At 37.5% G+C, this 18154-nt stretch overlaps 2 protein-coding genes across 2 annotated transcripts in view; both read left to right on the forward strand.

Moving 5' to 3' along the window:
- The first annotated feature begins 1110 nt into the window (after positions 1-1110).
- The window catches only part of LOC126229552 (WASH complex subunit 5-like), a 188869-nt gene continuing 171825 nt past the window's right edge, over positions 1111-18154 (forward strand). The window contains exon 1 of the mRNA XM_049942316.1: positions 1111-1295. The gene's annotated coding sequence lies outside the window, so the exon portion shown is untranslated. The remainder of the gene's footprint in view (positions 1296-18154) is intronic.
- The window catches only part of LOC126229554 (F-box only protein 7-like), a 32388-nt gene continuing 15550 nt past the window's right edge, over positions 1317-18154 (forward strand). Inside the window, exon 1 of the mRNA XM_049942318.1 lies at positions 1317-1414. Within this exon, the coding sequence (XP_049798275.1) occupies positions 1411-1414 (4 nt within the window). The 5' untranslated portion in view covers positions 1317-1410. The remainder of the gene's footprint in view (positions 1415-18154) is intronic.

The following is an 18154-nucleotide window of genomic DNA, read 5'->3' on the forward strand; positions in this document are numbered from 1 at the left end:
CTAATATGCTATCTTGTGGAACCCCGATATTAATGTATTTTGGTACTGATTAGTGTTTTACCAAATGTTTAGATCTATTTGAAGTGTGTGTTATCTCTACTGTTTCTACCCTATCTGTTAGATAAGATCTAAACCAGTCGTTAGCTACCTCTCTTATTCATAATGCTTCTAATTTATTTAATAGAATCTTGTGGTAGACTGTATTAACCGCCTTAGAAATATCCAAAAATATGCCTGTGACACACTCATCTTTATCAAGAGCATCAAGTACAACTTTTGTAAATTCTACTATGGCTGACTCTGTATTTTGCCACTTCGGAAATCAAACTGTAATTCGCTTAACAGAGTGTATTGATTCGTATAATTCATTATTCTGTCTTTCATAATTGCTTCTATTATTTTTGAGAATACTGACAGCACAGAAATGTGCCGATAATTCTCTATGTCTTCTGCATTACCTTTTTTAAGCAAAGGTACAACTCTTGCCTGCTTTAACTGCTCTGGAAATGTCCCTGATGTGAAGGATTGATTTATTATATTTATTAAGGGGCCTTGTATAATCCCTGTGCGTTGTTTTGGTACACACATTGGTACTTCATGTAAGCCTACTGACTTCTTATTTTTTAATTTTTGAATTGTTTTACTGACTTCATTCTCTGTGGTTGGAAGTAACATCATTGTATTTAATGCAACATTATTTACAGGTGTTATATTTGCTTGGCGTAATTTTTGCTGTAACTTTTCTGCAATACTTAAAAAATGCTCGTTTACATAGTTTGCTAAGATGTGTGGATCATTTATTACTTTATCCCCAATATACGCCATCGATTTCTCTTCTTCGTCATATTGGGTAACTATACAGCAAGTAGTTGTTACATGTGACATGTTCCATATCCGAGTAATACAGTTCCAAGGAACAGATCCAAGGAACAAGAAGTGAATAAAATAGAATATAAGTAATCGCTATATGCTCTCTTTATCGCTTCCTCCAGAATATCGATACATACAAGTCGATCACGTTCGCGTTTGATATATATTTCACGTTTGTTTATTTAGTTGACATGTGACAGCAAAATATATTCGTTTCCGTGTTTGTGTGTTTATGCAGTATGTATGTTTCATGCACTGCAGTTTTGTGACAGATGAAATAAAATTTTCCGAAATTATGACAATGATAATGACAGTTTAGTCATCGTTTTGAATACTTACAAATGTGATTAATGAATGCACCAAACAAAAACGAACAGAAAGGAAGTCACACTTCAGACAACATTAAATATTATCGTAGGCGAATGGTGAGTTGCGAATATGAATATTTGATGGATGGGTTAAGTGAGAGAAACAATTTGTTAAATGGATAAATGATGTGCCGACCGGTTTGTTCTGTATGTGTGGCGAAATTTTATATTAATGAGTTAGTTTCTGTGCTTTCTGTTGTCAATACGTAAAAACGGTTTATATTAATTGAAGGGTAGCTGAGAGTTAATTTATTTCTAAATGTCGAAAATTAGAACCAAGTATTACTTGCAGATTTAAACGTCTTTCCAGTTAAATCCACATTGGACGACTAACTTGGACTAGATCATCTACCGGTTCTACAGGTTTTTTTGGTGTTTTCAATTTCTCTTAGTACGCCACAGAATTGCATATTTCATGGGCACTCTGTCGATTAATTCACATAAATTTATAACGATTATTTGTGTATGTGTAACACTATACCAGCCTTTTTTTGCAGGAATATCTTGATCGCAATGTGTTAGAAATTAATATTTTTCACGAAAAAATCTCCAAATCTCTTTTTTAACCGAGAAACGGTAGAGTGGGCTGGACAGCTGAACTCAATCCGTAACCACATATTTCCTTCCCGCCCAAAATATTATGAGTGACAACTTTTAAAATTTCTTTCTCCACGCTCCTTCGTAACACATCATTTAAACTTGCTTCAACTTGAGGGCTACAGATTCTAATTAAATTCAGGAAGCGATTCGATGTTTAATGCGTCAAGGGTTTTAGTAACCCTTTGCTTTACGATTATGTATCCCGAATAGTTTGAGTTTCCCAAATTTCTTCGCTTTATCACAATCTGCTTCTAATTTATCATTAAGTTACACATCCATTCGAAAATCCCTTTACACCATACTGTGCGAATGTTTCCCTGTATTTGTCACAGGGAATCTGCTCATGACCTGTTGGCACATAATAATGAAACACCTTTTACTCCCTCACTCTGCAGCTATCGACGTATGTTACCATAAGTTACAGGAAGATTCAGATGTGACCTATGTTGTTTTTCATAGAATTTTTTATTCAGTGCAAGAAAATCACATCCACATTAAGTGTGAAATGGTATAATAAAAATTGAGCTATTGTATGGCTTAATCTCAAAATTGTGATGGGGATTTCTGAAACAAATCGAGAAAAAATATTTGTTCATTCCACATAGATGTCACATAATGGCCATGACGGTTATACTAGAATTGAATGGAAGGCATAATTTACTGTGCACCGTCTGACGTACATTGACTGTAGTGGCTTGTGGATTACGTATAGTTGTATGCATATAGGCTACAGAAATTATTTAGAAGGGAGAACTTTTGTAATATTCCTCATAGGTAATACTCCTGTTTGTGATTGTGTGGTATTCTAGTACTGTTCTAAATTAAGGAATGCATAAGGAGCAGATAGAGTTATAGCACACTAAAGTTAGGTACAGTCTAATTTTTGTTCTTCAAAAAATATAATTTAAGGTAATTACACGAGTTTATTATGTGAAAAAATATACATATCAGTATGGGGGGGGGGGGGCACACAATTGAATAAATAACTAATTTGCACTAAGTTGCACTAGATCATTTATAGCAATAACACACACATTCAGACACAGAACCACACAGATACCCAAACGCACACTCCTGTGATGATGGCAAGTCTTGCCTAGCCACAGGAGCCTACATTTTGGTACCAGTGTGGTTGTGTGGTGAGTGTGTGTTCTATTGTTAGGATAAGAACTATTGCTCAAAGTTAGTGTAAGTGCTGTTTTGTCCACTGTAGATGAGTGGTTGCCTTATCCACTATGTGATGAAAAGTATCTGGACACCGCCAAATTCGTATGTTTTTCATATTAGGTGCATTGTGCTGCCAGGTACTCCGTATCAGCGGCCTTACTAGTCATTAGACATCGTGAGAGAGCAGAATGGGGCGCTCCACAGAACGCGCAGACTTTGAATGTGGTCAGGGATTGGGTGTCACTTGTGCGATATGTCTGTATACGAGATTTCCACACTCATAAACATCCCTAATTCCACTGTTCCTGATGTGATAGTGAAATGGAAACATGAAGGGACATCTACAGGGTCAATCGATATGAAGTGGTCCAGTGATTGTTGCTTGGCCATTTTTAAATATTTTAATTTTTTTATATGTGATTGCCCTATATTTGAGAAGTTCAGAACAGTTTTTTAAAATAATTTATCTTGCACCTTTACTGGATGGTGGCCATTTTTATTTGTAGGCCCGTGACGATTTTTCAGTCTGGAGACATTAGCGAAAATTTGGATATCTCTGCACTGGGTTAAGTTACAACATTGCAATTGACATGATTGTTTTTAGAAAAGTGTCCTCTACAACATTGTCTATTACACGAAGTACCCTAAATTCAAAAATAACCACTCAAAATGACCTCCCAAGTTGGGTATCCAAATTCTCAAAAACCCACTTTTTAGGCCCAAAAATAACAAACAAGGCGTGATTTATGAGAGTCTATTTTTTTCCTATAGTTAGATAACATACACTACTAGTCTCATATAGAGGAAGAACACTTAGAAATGTTTTCTTAATTTTTTATGAATTTTTGAAATTTGAAAATTTTCATTTTTTTGTGAAGTTTAGGGTTGGTTATCTCAGGTGGGACTGAATATAAAAAATGATTTTTGCACAGTTTGTACACCTATATGATAGCAATGTACTGTAAAATTTTCAACATTGATATCTGACTGTGAACAAAGATATGAATTTTTGAAAATGAGGATATAATTCTTTTCCCAAGGGCATGCAGATTTACTGTATGGTTAAACGATGATGGCATCCTCTTGGGTAAGATATTCCGGAGGTAAAATAGTCCCCCATTCGGATCTCCGGGCGGGGACTACTCAAGAGGACGTCATTATCAGGAGAAATAAAATTGGCGTTCTACGGACCAGTGTGTGGAATGTCAGATCCCTTAATCGGGCAGGTAGGTTAGAAAATTTAAAAAGGGAAATGGATAGGTTAAAGTTATATATAATGGGAATTAGTGAAGTTCGGTGGCAGGAGGAACAAGACTTCTGGTCAGGTGAATACAGGGTTATAAATACAAAATCAAATAGGGGTAATGCAGGAGTAGGTTTAATAATGAATAAAAAAATAGGAATGCGGGTAAGCTACTACAAACAGCACGGTGAACATATTATAGTGGCCAAGATAGACACGAAGCCCACGCCTACTACAGTAGTGCAAGTTTATATTCCAAATAGCTCTGCAGATGACGAAGAAATTGAAGAAATGTATGATGAGATAAAAGAAATTATTCAGGTAGTGAAGGGAGATGAAAATTTAATAGTCATGGGTGACTGTAATTCGAGAGTAGGAAAAGGGAGAGAAGGAAACATAGTAGGTGAATATGGATTGGGGGTAAGAAATAAAAGAGGAAGCCGTCTGGTAGAATTTTGCACAGAGCATAGCTTAATCATAGCTAACACTTGGTTCAAGAATCATAAAAGAAGGTTGTATACATGGAAGAATCCTGGAGATACTAAAAGGTATCAGATAGATTATATAATGGCAAAACAGAGATTTAGGAACCAGGTTTTAAATTGTAAGATATTTCCAGGGGCAGATGTGGACTCTGACCACAATCTATTGCTTATGACCTGTAGATTAAAACTGAAGAAATTGCAAAAAGGTGGGAATTTAAGGAGATGGGACCTGGATAAACTGAAAGAACCAGAGGTTGTACAGAGTTTCAGGGAGAGCATAAGGGAACAATTGACAGGAATGGGGGAAAGAAATACAGTAGAAGAATATTGGGTAGCTCTGAGGGATGAAGTATTGAAGGCAGCAGAGAATCAAGTAGGTAAAAAGGCGAGGGCTAGTAGAAATCCTTGGGTAACAGAAGAAATATTGAATTTAATTGATGAAAGGAGAAAATATAAAAATGCAGTAAATGAAGCAGGTAAAAAGGAATACAAATGTCTCAAAAATGAGATCGACAGGCAGTGCAAAATGGCTAAGCAGGAATGGCTAGAGGACAAATGTAAGGATGTAGAGGCTTATCTCACTAGGGGTAAGATAGATACTGCCTACAGGAAAATTAAAGAGACCTTTGGAAAAAAGAGAGCCACTTGTATGAATATCAAGAGCTCAGATGGGAACCCAGTTCTAAGCAAAGTAGGGAAAGCAGAAAGATGGAAGGAGTATATAGAGGATCTGCACAAGGGCGATGTACTTGAGGACAGTATTATGTAAATGAAGAGAATGTAGATGAAGATGAAATGGGAGATAAGATACTGTGTGAAGAGTTTGACAGAGCACTGAAAGACCTGAGTCGAAAAAAGGCCCCGGGAGTAGACAACATTCCATTAGAACTACTGGCGGCCTTGGGAGAGCCAGTCCTGACAAAACTCTACCATCTGGTGAGCAAGATGTATGAGACAGGAGAAATACCCTCAGACTTCAAGAAGAATATAATAATACCAATTCCAAAGAAAGCAGGTGTTGAGAGATGTGAAAATTACCGAATTATAAGTTTAATAAGTCACAGCTGCAAAATACTAACGCGAATTATTTACAGACGAATGGAAAAACTGGTAGAAGCCGACCTCGGGGAAGATCAGTTTGGATTCCGTAGAAATGTTGGAACACGTGAGGCAATACTGACCTTACGACTTATCTTAGAAGAAAGATTAAGAAAAGGCAAACCTACGTTTCTAGCATTTGTAGACTTTGAGAAAGCTTTTGACAATGTTGACTGGAATACTCTCTTTCAAATTCTGAAGGAGGCACTGGTAAAATACAGGGAGCAAAAGGCTATCTACAATTTGTACAGAAACCAGATGGCAGTTATAAGAGTCGAGGGGCATGAAAGGGAAGCAGTGGTTGGGCAGGGAGTGAGACAGGGTTGTAGCCTCTCCCCGATGTTATTCAATCTGTATATTGAGCAAGCAGTAAAGGAAACAAAAGAAAAATTTGGAGTAGGTATTAAAATCCAGGGAGAAGAAATAAAAACTTTGAGGTTCGCCGATGACATTGTAATTCTGTCAGAGACAGCAAAGGACTTGGAAGAGCAGTTGAACAGAATGGGCAGTGTCTTGAAAGGAGGATATAAGATGAACGTCAACAAAAGAAAAACGAGGATAATGGAATGTAATCGAATTAAATTGGGTGATGGTGAGGGAACTAGATTAGGAAATGAGACACTAAAAGTAGTAAAGGAGTTTTGCTATTTGGGGATCAAAATAACTGATGATGGTCGAAGTAGAGAGGATATAAAGTGTAGACTGGAAATTGCAAGGAAATCGTTTCTGAAGAAGAGAAATTTGTTAACATCGAGTATAGATTTAAGTGTCAGGAAGTCGTTTCTGAAAGTATTTGTATGGAGTGTAGCCATGTATGGAAGTGAAACATGGATGATAACTAGTATGGACAAGAAGAGAATAGAAGCTTTCGAAATGTGGTGCTACAGAAGAATGCTGAAGATAAGGTGGGTAGCCCACGTAACTAATGAGGAGGTATTGAATAGGATTGGGGAGAAGAGAAGTTTGTGGCACAATTTGACTAGAAGAAGGGATTGGTTGGTAGGACATGTTTTGAGGCATCAAGGGATCACAAATTTAGCATTGGAGGGCAGTGTGGAGGGTAAAAATCGTAAAGGTAGACCAAGAGATGAATACACTAAGCAGATTCAGAAGAATGTAGGTTGCATTAGGTACTGGGAGATGAAGGAGCTTGCACAGGATAGAGTAGCATGGAGAGCTGCATCAGACCAGTCTCAGGACTGAAGACCACAACAACAGCAGCAACAATTCACATTACTGTACAATTGATCTTAGGGTGGTTGCCTATTTAAGTGATTTATTGTTTCTTTGTAATAAAATTTAATTGTGACATATTTAGTTAACACCATCACCCAATATTCATCTAGTTTATTTATTTTTAATAATGCAATATTAAACAATAGGAGCTTTTGCTTTTGTTTTATGGTAATAAAAATACCCATGTACGTTTAGGTTTATTGTCAATAAAGAAGTACATTATTGCTGGGTGTGGCATTGTGGAAGTACATTATTGCTGTGTGTGGCCTTGTTGTAGTCAGTATGTTCTGAAACCTCTGTTAAAGTGGATGTACATACTTCGAGAGTGTAGGCTGTGTTAAGTGCTTTGTTCTGTGTGTAATTTGTAATTAATTTTGAGAGATTAACTTGGATGAACAGTGCTCTGTTGGATGGATAGCATGTGAAGTGTGTCACAAAACAGTTTATGGTTCAGTTTCAAAAAACTTGAAAAAGTCATTGACTTTGATGAAGTTTGACAAACCCTGTTTAAATTCTGAGTAAGTTCTTCTGTAACATCAGTGTGTGAGTATCATGAGAAGAAACATATTCTGAAGTACAATCACATTTTTGGAAGAAAGTGCTGTGATCTACTTAAAGTTCATAAAAGCCTATTACTAAACGTTTGAGGGAAATAAAACTTGAACATTTTTCCTTGTTATGTGAAACAGCTTCCCAAATGAAACGTAATGTGATTCCTGGAAATTCTCTGTGCCCAAATTGTTACTCAAAAATATTTGTTGTGAAAATCCAGAGCCAGAATCATGTAACCTTGTTAATGACATCTATATTCCTACTGAGGAAGCTGTTAGCACATTGGATTTTGCTTGTTCTAAGTTAGACGTATCTCCTGCGTCGAAAATAATAAAATGAAGTAACAGAAAAAGAAAAGCATCTATTGAAAATAAGGTTCAACAATTTTCAGACAAAATTAGAAAAGACTTGGAATCCTGCTTTAATAATACAGATACTGTACCAACATTATTTCTAAAGAAGAAGGAAACCTACCACCAGCATCATCTGACACTGAATATTTGAGCTTAATAGAGAAATTAAAATTAAATGTTCAATGATATCTAAAGAGGAAAAAGTTAAAATTTTAAGTTTGCTCCCTGACTCATGATCAAGAGAAAAAATAGTTCATGAATTCAATGTTTCTCATTGTTTGGTTAAACTAACCCGAAAATTAGTGAAAGAGAAAGGCATTCTTCCAGTTTTAGGAAAGAAAAAAGGAGTAGGTATAAGTGAAGATTAGATTTTAAATTATATTAGATTAAGTATTCATTCCATAGACCCATAAAAGAGGGAATCATCCTGGGTGTGGAATATGTCAGACAAAGACATTACAGAAATATAATTAGAATAACTTGAGTTTCATTAATTTTAATGATCCCCAGTCAGTAAACAGTAAAATTATGTACATGAATTAAATTTTAACTTCTAATATTTACAGGTTTAATACTTACATCTGCTTTCATTAAATCCATCATTCAAACATTTGCTAGTTTGTTGGCTATTACAGCCAAAACAATTAAAAAGATCCAGCAGTTTTTTTGAAGATGATGAAAATAGTAGAATGTGCCCAGGTTGCAAAGATAGCAAAAGAGTTGTTATAAATGGAGTTAAAGTAACAAAGCAGAAACGACCAATGCTGTCAACTTTAAGTGAACTTTATGTAGCTTTCAAAAATTCTCATCCTGAATGCAAAATTGGAAGGCCAAAATTTTCTGACCTCTGCCCGAAGTGGTGTATTTTGGCTGGATCCTCAGGGACACACTCCGTATGTGTTTGTTTATATCATCAAAATGTCAAACTGATGAGTGCGGGTGCATAACTCAGTGATCTTAACTACAAACAGTTACTAGATTTAATGGTATCACGAATATGATGAGGAAATGCCAGACAGTATTACCTTCAAATAGTGTGTCACAACTGACAGGGCAGAAATGATAACAATGGTTAAATCTCAGGAAGAGTACTTGGAATCTTTAATTGACAACTTAACAAAAACTCAGAAGTCACCACTATGTTTCTAAATCCAAAGTAAGTTTTTAAAGGACAAAAAAGCACAACTTCATGAAACTGAAGGCAAAGTGCTAGCTGATTTTGCGGAAAATTTTACATTTGTGATTGAGAATGCAATACAAGGGTACTACTGGGCCAATGACCAGGCAACAGTGCATCATTTATTCTCTACTTTAAAAATGAGAAAGATGAAGTTTGCAGTTCTTCAATTTGCATTCTAAGTGACTACTTGGAGCACAACACTTTGGCTGTACATGTGTTTCAAAAGTATTTAATAAATTACATAAAAGAAAATTTTCCCTATGTTGAGAAGCTGATATACTTTTCAGATGGAAGTGGTAGTCAGTATAAGAACAAAAAGAATTTTTCAAATTTGTGCAACCACAAAGTAGACTTTGGGTTGGAGGCTGAATGGCACTTTTTGCATCTTGCCATGGTAAAAATGCATGTAATGGAGTAGGAGGTACAACAAAACATGAAGTAAATAAAGCCAGCCTACAAAGGCCAACCACAGACCAAATGCTCACAGTACAGGATATATAAGGCTTTTGCAAGGATAATATTAAAGGCATTGCATATTTTCTGATCAAGAAAGAAGAAGTGGTTCGGGCATATGAAAACAACACCTCAAATCAGGTTTGAAAACTGTATAGCTACAAACGGAAGAAGGCATTTTCACAAATTCCTTGACATTGCAGAAAACTTAGTTTGATGTTATGTACCATAACACGAGAAACCGAAATTTATGGGGATCATTATGTCAGTAAAATCACATCTCTGTCTTTAATGTTGAATGGCATAGCAGCATGTGTGAAAAAAGGTACATTGGTGGCTCACAGAGGTTGAAAGAACAAGTTTGGAGAACATTGATGTTTTTGTGCATTTTTACTACCATGCTGGTCCAAGAACATCATTCAAGAAATCTACTAGTGATAAAGTTTAGATACCAATGAAAAATGTTTTAAGGAAACTTTCAGTGCTTGAACTTACCACAGCAACTGAGAGGTCTTCTTCTATATCAAAGAAGCTGTCTGAAGAAATAAGTGTTCTTAACATTCACCACCAGTTTTAGGAACAGTCGCATCTCAAAGGATGTTAACTGAAAATATTTATTTTTAGTATGTCAAAATAATATAAATGTTACTTTCAGTAATGCTTCCACTTTTTGTGTATAATTCAGTACCTTACTTCAATAATAATTGATTATATCCCGCCAACATCACATATGAATAGACTACAGCCATAAGATCAGTTGTAGAGTAATGTGAAGTATCTCCTCATTTTCAAACATTCATATCTTTGTTCACAGTCAGATATCAATGTTGAAATTTTTACTGTATGTTGCTATCATATAAGTGTACAAACTGTGCAAAAATCATATTTTTATATTCAGTCCCGCCGGCTGGTGTGGCCAAGTGGTTCTACGCACTTCAGTCTGCAACCGCGCGGCCGCTATGGTCGCAGGTTCCAATCCTGCCTCGGGCATGGATGTGTGTGATGTCCTTAGGTTAGTTAGGGTTAAGTAGTTCTAAGTTCTAGGGGACTGATGACCTCAGATGTTAAGTCCCATAGTGCTAAGGGCTATTTTATTCAATCCCACCTTAGACAACTAACCCCATACTTTACAAAAAATGAAAATTTTCAAATTTCAAAACTTCATAAAGAATTAAGGAAACATTTGTTAGTGTTCATGCTCTATATGAGACTAGTAGTGTATGATAACTAACTATAGGAAGAAAATAGACTCTCATAAATTACTCCTTGTTTACAAAATTGTTGAGGCTTGTTTGTTATTTTTAGGCCTAAAAAGTGGATTTTTGAAAAATTGAAAACCAAACTATGGAGGTCGTTTTGACTGGTTATTTTTTAATTTAGGGTATTTTGTGTAATAAACAATGTTGTAGAGGACTCTTTTCTAAAAACAATCATATCAATTGCAATGTTGTAACTTAACCCAGTGCAGAGATATTCATATTTGTGCTAACGTCACTAAACTGAAACATCGTCACACGTTTACAAACTAAAATGGCCGCCATTCCGTAAAGGTGAAAGGTAAAATTTTTCTAACAACTGTTTTGAACTTCACAAATATAGGGTAATCACATATAAAAAAATTAAAATATTTAAAAATGGTCAAGCAACCAACTTAATTTTTATTGGACCACTTCATTTGGATTGACTCTACAGCACAAAAGTGTACAGGCCAATCTTGTCTGTTGACCGACAGAGACCGCCAACAGTTGAAGAGGGTCATAATGTGTAATAGCCAGACATCTATCCAGACCATCACACGGGAATTCCAAACTGCATTAGGATCCACAACAAGTACCATGACAGTGGATTTCATGGTTGAATGTATGCTCATAAGCCCCACATTAGGCCGGAAAATGTCAAATGACACCTCACTTGCTGTAAGGAGCGTAAACATCGGACGATTGAACAGGAAAATAACACTGTGTGGATTGATGAATCGCGGTACACAATGTGGCGATCCAATAGCAGGGTGTGGATATGGCAAATGCCCGATGAATATCGTCTGCCAGCATGTGTAGTGCCAACAGTAAAATTCAGAGGCGGTGGTGTTATGGTGTGGTTGTGTTTTTCGTGGAGAGGCTTCCACCCGTTGTTGTTTTGTGTGGCACTATCACAAGTACCATGACAGTGGATTTCATGGTTGAGTGTATGCTCATAAGCCACACATTAGGCCGGAAAATGCCAAATGACGCCTCATTTGCTGTAAGGAGCGTAAACATTGGACGATTGAACAGGGAAAATAACACTGTGTGGAGTGATGAATCGCGGTACACAATGTGGCGATCCGATAGCAGGGTGTGGATATGGCAAATGCCCGATGAATATCGTCTGCCAGCATGTGTAGTGCCAACAGTAAAATTCAGAGGCGGTGGTGTTATGGTGTGGTTGTGTTTTTCGTGGAGAGGCTTCCACCCCTTGTTGTTTTGTGTGGCACTATCACAAGTTCCAATCCTTAGGCATTACCTCCTTTATCCATATTTCCTTTATCAATTCATGGACTGCCTCCTCCATTTTCTTCCCCCCATATTTTAATAATTCGGCCTCTATGCCATCTTCTCCTGCTGCTTTATTATTTTTTAGGCTCTTGATAGCATTCTTTACTTCTTCTAGCTCTGGTACTACTTCCTCTTTCCGATCCTCTACATCTAACTCTGATTCCAATTCTGAGTCCTGTTCCCTTTCATTCTCAATCACGGTTCCTTCTTCTTTATCCCCTTCTTACCATCAAGCAGTTTGGTAAAATACTTTTGCCACCTTTCTAGGACTTTACTTTTATCTCCAATTAGATTTCCATCCTTATGCTTATAGAAAACTGCGCGCGGTTGGAAACATTTCTTCAAATCTCTTGTTCTTTCATAGAAACTTCTGATCCCTTTATTGTCTTACATTTCATCCAGCTGCTCTATCCTTCTCCTTTCATGCTGCCTTTTCTTTACCCTACGAAGCTTAATCCGCTCTTTTACCTCTTTTCTCTGTATTCTTCTGCTGCTAACCTTGTATTCCTTTGCAACATTCTCCGTCTCATTTCATTTCTCTCATGTATTACCGTTAAGCATTCCACAGCGAACCACTTAACCACCCTTTTGCTCTGTTCTCTCCTCAGTATCTCTTCTGCAGCCTCGCTAATTGCAGTTTTCAATGACTCCCATTTAGTTACCACATTATCTTCATTCCCTGTGTTTCTCCTTGCTTCCAGTATCTCTTCTAGTTTCTTCCTATATTTTTCCTGTGTTTCCTTCATTTGGGGTCTTTGTATATTGTGTTTCATTCTTATCTTATTCTTTTGGTTTCTTACCAAATCTATCTTCTGCCTATATCTAATTCATACTAAGTAGTGCCCTGTGTCTCCATCTGAACCTCTGCAGCTGCTAACTTCCATAATATCTGTTGCATGGCTTTTGTCTATGAGTATGTGATCTATTTGTTTTCTTGTGTTTTCATTGCGTGATACCCGTATACATTTCTTAATATCTTTCCTTGGGTGATAGGTGCTTTTTATTATCATGTTCTTCTCACTGGCGAAGTCCATCAGTCTGAGCCCATTATCATTACTGTCATCGTGTAGGCTTTCCTTTCCTATTATACTTCTATATATCTCTTCTTTCCCTATTTTTGCATTTAGGTATTATTTTCACATTGTGCTTTTGAATTTTACCAATTTCTTCTTCCAATTTGGCATAAAATATCCTTTGCTTCTTCATCTGCCTCCTCCATAGGGGCGTAGACATTCACTGTTGTAACATTAAAAAATTTTGCCCTTATCCTTAGAGAACACATTCTCTCTCTTATTGCCATAAAACCAATTACATTAGCCTTCATAGAACTATGTAGAAGGAAACCAGTGCCATAAAATCCTGTATCTCCACCATTGCACATCATTAAATGTTCCTCCGATGCTATCATTCCTTGCCCTTTCCATCCAGTTTCTTGTATTGCTGCTATTTTCACTTGATACTTATCTAGTTCATTCCCAATTTCTTGTAGCTTTCCAGGCCTCTTGAGTGTCCTCACATTCCATGTAGCTATCTGAATATCCGTGTTCCTTCACTTTAACTGTGTTTCTTGCCGGGTCATCAACAGGCAATCCTTTCCGTTCTGAGGCACGTGTATAGTATCTGCAACAGCACTTTTTTCTGGGGTGGAGTTGTTAGCCACACGCCCAACCCCCAACTTGTGAGGACCTGGATTTTTTTTAAGGTTACTCATCTAGGAGGGTTGGCTGCCCTACGCCTATAGAGACCCCCCACCCCCGCCCTACGTTGTGGGACACACTTTGTCTGACCCCTCCATTGAGACCAATCTGGCTTGTGTGGCCCTGCCAGTAGCTACACTACTGCCGGCACAGCTCTGGACTTTGTCAGAGCACGCAAACACTCCCGCCCAGCACTGAAGGTGCCTTCGATAAGGCGATGTCCCCTGGGAGGGAATGCCTATTCTAAGCAGCTCTAATATGGTGCCTATTATGTCAGTACATACACATGGCAACGAACATGAAAATACATATAAATAAGTCAATAACATCTCCCTCCAAAAATACAGGCAATCTAACAGAAAAACTGCGGAAATTGGGGGGGGGGGGTGTTAGGGTGGGGCAAGCTAAATATAACAGTAAAAAAAAATTGCACCACTATCCCAAAACACACAAAATGACGAGAAAAAAAAACCAACAAAATTACAACATTCCACAAAACCAACAAAAGTCTATAGGTATTGGACAATTCACTTGACCTGTATAGGTCAGCCACAGCTGACAATACCAAAAGACCAACACCTACAATTAAAACTACGAAAATTGTAAAGGGGCATTTCCCTTATCTATATAGATCAGCCACAGCTGACAATACCAAACACCAATACCTACAGCTAAAACTACAAAAATTGGAATTGGACATTTCCCTTGACCCAAATAGGTCAACCACAACTACTGATACAAAAAAAAACCAACACCTTCAACTACAAAAAATAAAACCACAAGAACTTAAAAATCAAAATATCCTGATGCTTGATAAACCTTATCCTAAGCACCTCTAAAGTGTTAACATTTTCAGAATGAGATTTTCACTCTGAAGCGGAGTGTGCACTGATATGAAACTGCGAGATACTGGCAGAAGTGAAGCTGTGAGACCGGGCGTGAGTCTTGCTTCGGTAGCTCAGATGGTAGAGCACTTGCCCGCGAAAGGCAAAGGTCCCGAGTTCGAGTCTCGGTCGGGCACACAGTTTTAATCTGCCAGGAAGTTTTGTTAACATTTTGTTTGTTGATCTCATACACCCATTTCTTATCTACAATCATTGTGCTGTTTTGGAAAGCTCTATTGCTTCTACGCTTTTCACATGTGATTTTTATTTTATAGCCGAAGCCTAAGAAAACAGTGTGTAATTGCACTTGTCCATCATACACACAATAAAGACATCTTTTTACTTCCTTAAACATTAAATCTGTATTACTAATCACATTTCCTCTGTTTTCTGTAGATTATAAAGTAATGAAATTGCTTTTCACTTTTTTCGTTGAAGAACTTGGTGTGTGGTTACAGTTATTAGCATTCCCCTGCAAATTACTGTCTTTTTCCATGATAACATGCATTTTTTTTAATTTGAAAATGTTTTGCACTTTTTTGTTTCCAAATCAAAAAGTATCATCTCAATAATCGCAATAAAGCAGCTACAGAAAGTCATATGCACACTCAATAACATGACACAACTGAAGCAACAAAAAGTTCTAAAGAGAACAACTGAGGAACTGAACATTGCGTGACAAGTATGAGAAATTTATAGTGACATCTGGCCTCTGAGAAGTATGAGATGTATGTGTGAAAGGAAAACTCAGTCAGGAAACTAAAAGTTCCGTGTTAATGGCTGAAGTGAGTGTGGAATGTTCAAATGTGAGTTGGAATGAGAACAGTTCATTAAAATATGACAAAATAGAAGAGTCGGGATTGAAGCTTAAACATATCATAAACTTCACTCTTAAATGTGTGAGAAAGATAATATGAGGGAACAAAGATCCATTTTGGTTTGATTGCAATATTAGAAGAATCCACATCTACATAGATACTCCACAGGCAACTGTACTGTGCATGGCGGAGGGTACCTTGTACAACTATTTGACATTTCCTTTCCTGTTCCATTGCAGATTGAGTGAGGGTTAAACAACTGTCTATATACCTCTGTATGAGCCTTGAGTTCTCATATCTTATCTTTATGGTCCTTATGCGCAATGTATTTTGGCTGCTGTAGTATCGTTCGGCAGTCAGCTTCAAATGCCAGTTCTCTAAATTTTCTCAACAGTGTTTCTCGAAAAGAACGTCGCCTTCCCTCCAGGGATTCCTATTTGAGTTCATGTAGCATCTCCATAACTCTTACATGTTGTTCAAACCTACCGGTAACAAATCTAGCAGCTCTCCTCTGAATTACCTCAACGTCTTCCTTCAGTCTGACCTGGCATGGATCCCAGACACTTGAGGTGTACTCAAGAATAGGTCGTACCAGCATCCTATATGTGATCTCCTTTACAGGTGAACCACTCTTTCCTAAAATTCTCCCAATAAGCCGAAGCCTACCTATTGCCTTCTCTACCACAGTTCTCACATGCTTGTTCCACCTTATATCGCTTTGCACCATTATGCCCAGACATTTAAATGACTTAACTGTGTCAAGCAGGACACTAATAATACTGTATCCAAACATTACAGTTTTGATCTTTCTGCTTATCTGCATTAACTTACATTTTTCCACTTTTAGGGCTAGCTACCATTCATCACACCAACTTGAAATTTTGTCTAAGTTCACTTAAATCTTCCTACAGTTCATCAACTTCAACATCTTATCATAACCACATCATGATCAGCAAACAACTGCAGATTGCTGCCCACCTTGTCCGCCAAATCATTTATGCATATAGAGAACAACTGTGGTCCCGTCAAACTTCCCTGGGGTGCTCCTAACGATACCCTTGTCTCTGATGAACACTCGCCGTTGAGGACAAGATGCTGAGTTCTATTATTTAAGAAGTCTTCGAGCCACTCACACATCTTTGACTTATTCCATATGCTTGTGTCTTCATTAACAGCCTACAATGGGGCACCATGTCAAATGCTTTCTGGAAATCCAGAAATATGGAATCTTCCCATTGTCCTTCATCTGTAGTTCTCAGTATATCATGTGAGAAAAGGACAAGCTCAGTTTTGCATGAGAGATGCTTTCTAAAACCATGCTGATTCGTGGATATAAACTACTCAGTCTCAAGAAAGTTTATTATATTTGAACTGAGAATATGTTCAAGGATTCTGCAGCAGACAGAAGTTAGAGATTTTGGTCTGTAATTGTATGGGTTCATTCTTTTATCCTTCTTGTACACTGGAGTCACCTGCTCTTTTATCCAGTCACTTGGGACTCTGAGCTGGACAAGAGACTCATGATAAATGCAACCTAGGTGAGGGGCCAGTGCCATAGGGTACTCTTTGTAAAATTGAACTGGGATTTCTTCCAGACCTGGTGATTTATTTGTTTTCAAATCTTCCAGCTGTTTCTCCATGCCAGGTATGCTTATTACTATGTCGTCTGTACGGGAGTCTATCCAATGGTCAACTGATGGTATGTTTGTACGTTTCTCTCGGAACTTGGGCTTTCGTTTTGCTTTTTTCAACTGCCACACCAGACTGATTAACAAGAGACTGATTGGTAGCCTTGGACCCACTCAGTAATTTTACATAAGACCAGAATTTTCTCAGGTTCTCTGTCAGATCTTTCATTAAGGCGTGACGGTGGTAATTGTTGTATGCTTCACGCGTAGATCTTTTCACAGATGCACGAATCTGTGCTAAACTTCACATGTCGACATTTGTGCATTCCCCTTTGAACCGAGAGTGCAACAGCTTCTGCTTCCTTTATCTACTTACTATTTACATAACTCTCCAGACCATGATTTACAGTCTGCTTAAACTTTGCCCATATTCCTCTATATCTACCTTACTGGAACTGAGTGATGACAATTCACTACCTAAATGAGATGCTAATAACCGCTTATCTGCTCTGTCTAGCAGGATACTGACTTTGTCGATAAGGTCCAGCCTATTTTTAGCTACAGGGTCTAAGATATTTACACTGCATGTGAGATACCAAGTTAACTGCTCAAGACAATTAAAAAAAAAAAAAAAAAAAAAGTAGCGAATCATGTGGCCAGTGAAAACATCCAACAGTTAACTTTTTTTCACCTACACCATTTCTACGCGACCAGATGACCTTGACTGTCACACTAAACTTCAATTTCAATAGAGAAGGTACTTTGTCAAATGCAATGAACACTTCCCCTCCTATGGCATCTAACCTGTCTTTCCAATATACATTCTATTACTCGCTAAATATCTTGGAACTTTCCACTTCAGGTTTCAGCCAGCTCTGGATTCCAAGAGTAATTCAAGCACGAGAACTTTCCTCGAGGGCATTAAATTTGGGAGCTTTATTACATATACTTCAACAGTTTACTGATAAAATTCTCACAGTCGAACTGT

The sequence above is a fragment of the Schistocerca nitens genome, unplaced genomic scaffold (genome assembly GCF_023898315.1).
Source record: "Schistocerca nitens isolate TAMUIC-IGC-003100 unplaced genomic scaffold, iqSchNite1.1 HiC_scaffold_375, whole genome shotgun sequence".
Classification (NCBI taxonomy): Eukaryota; Metazoa; Arthropoda; class Insecta; order Orthoptera; family Acrididae; genus Schistocerca; species Schistocerca nitens.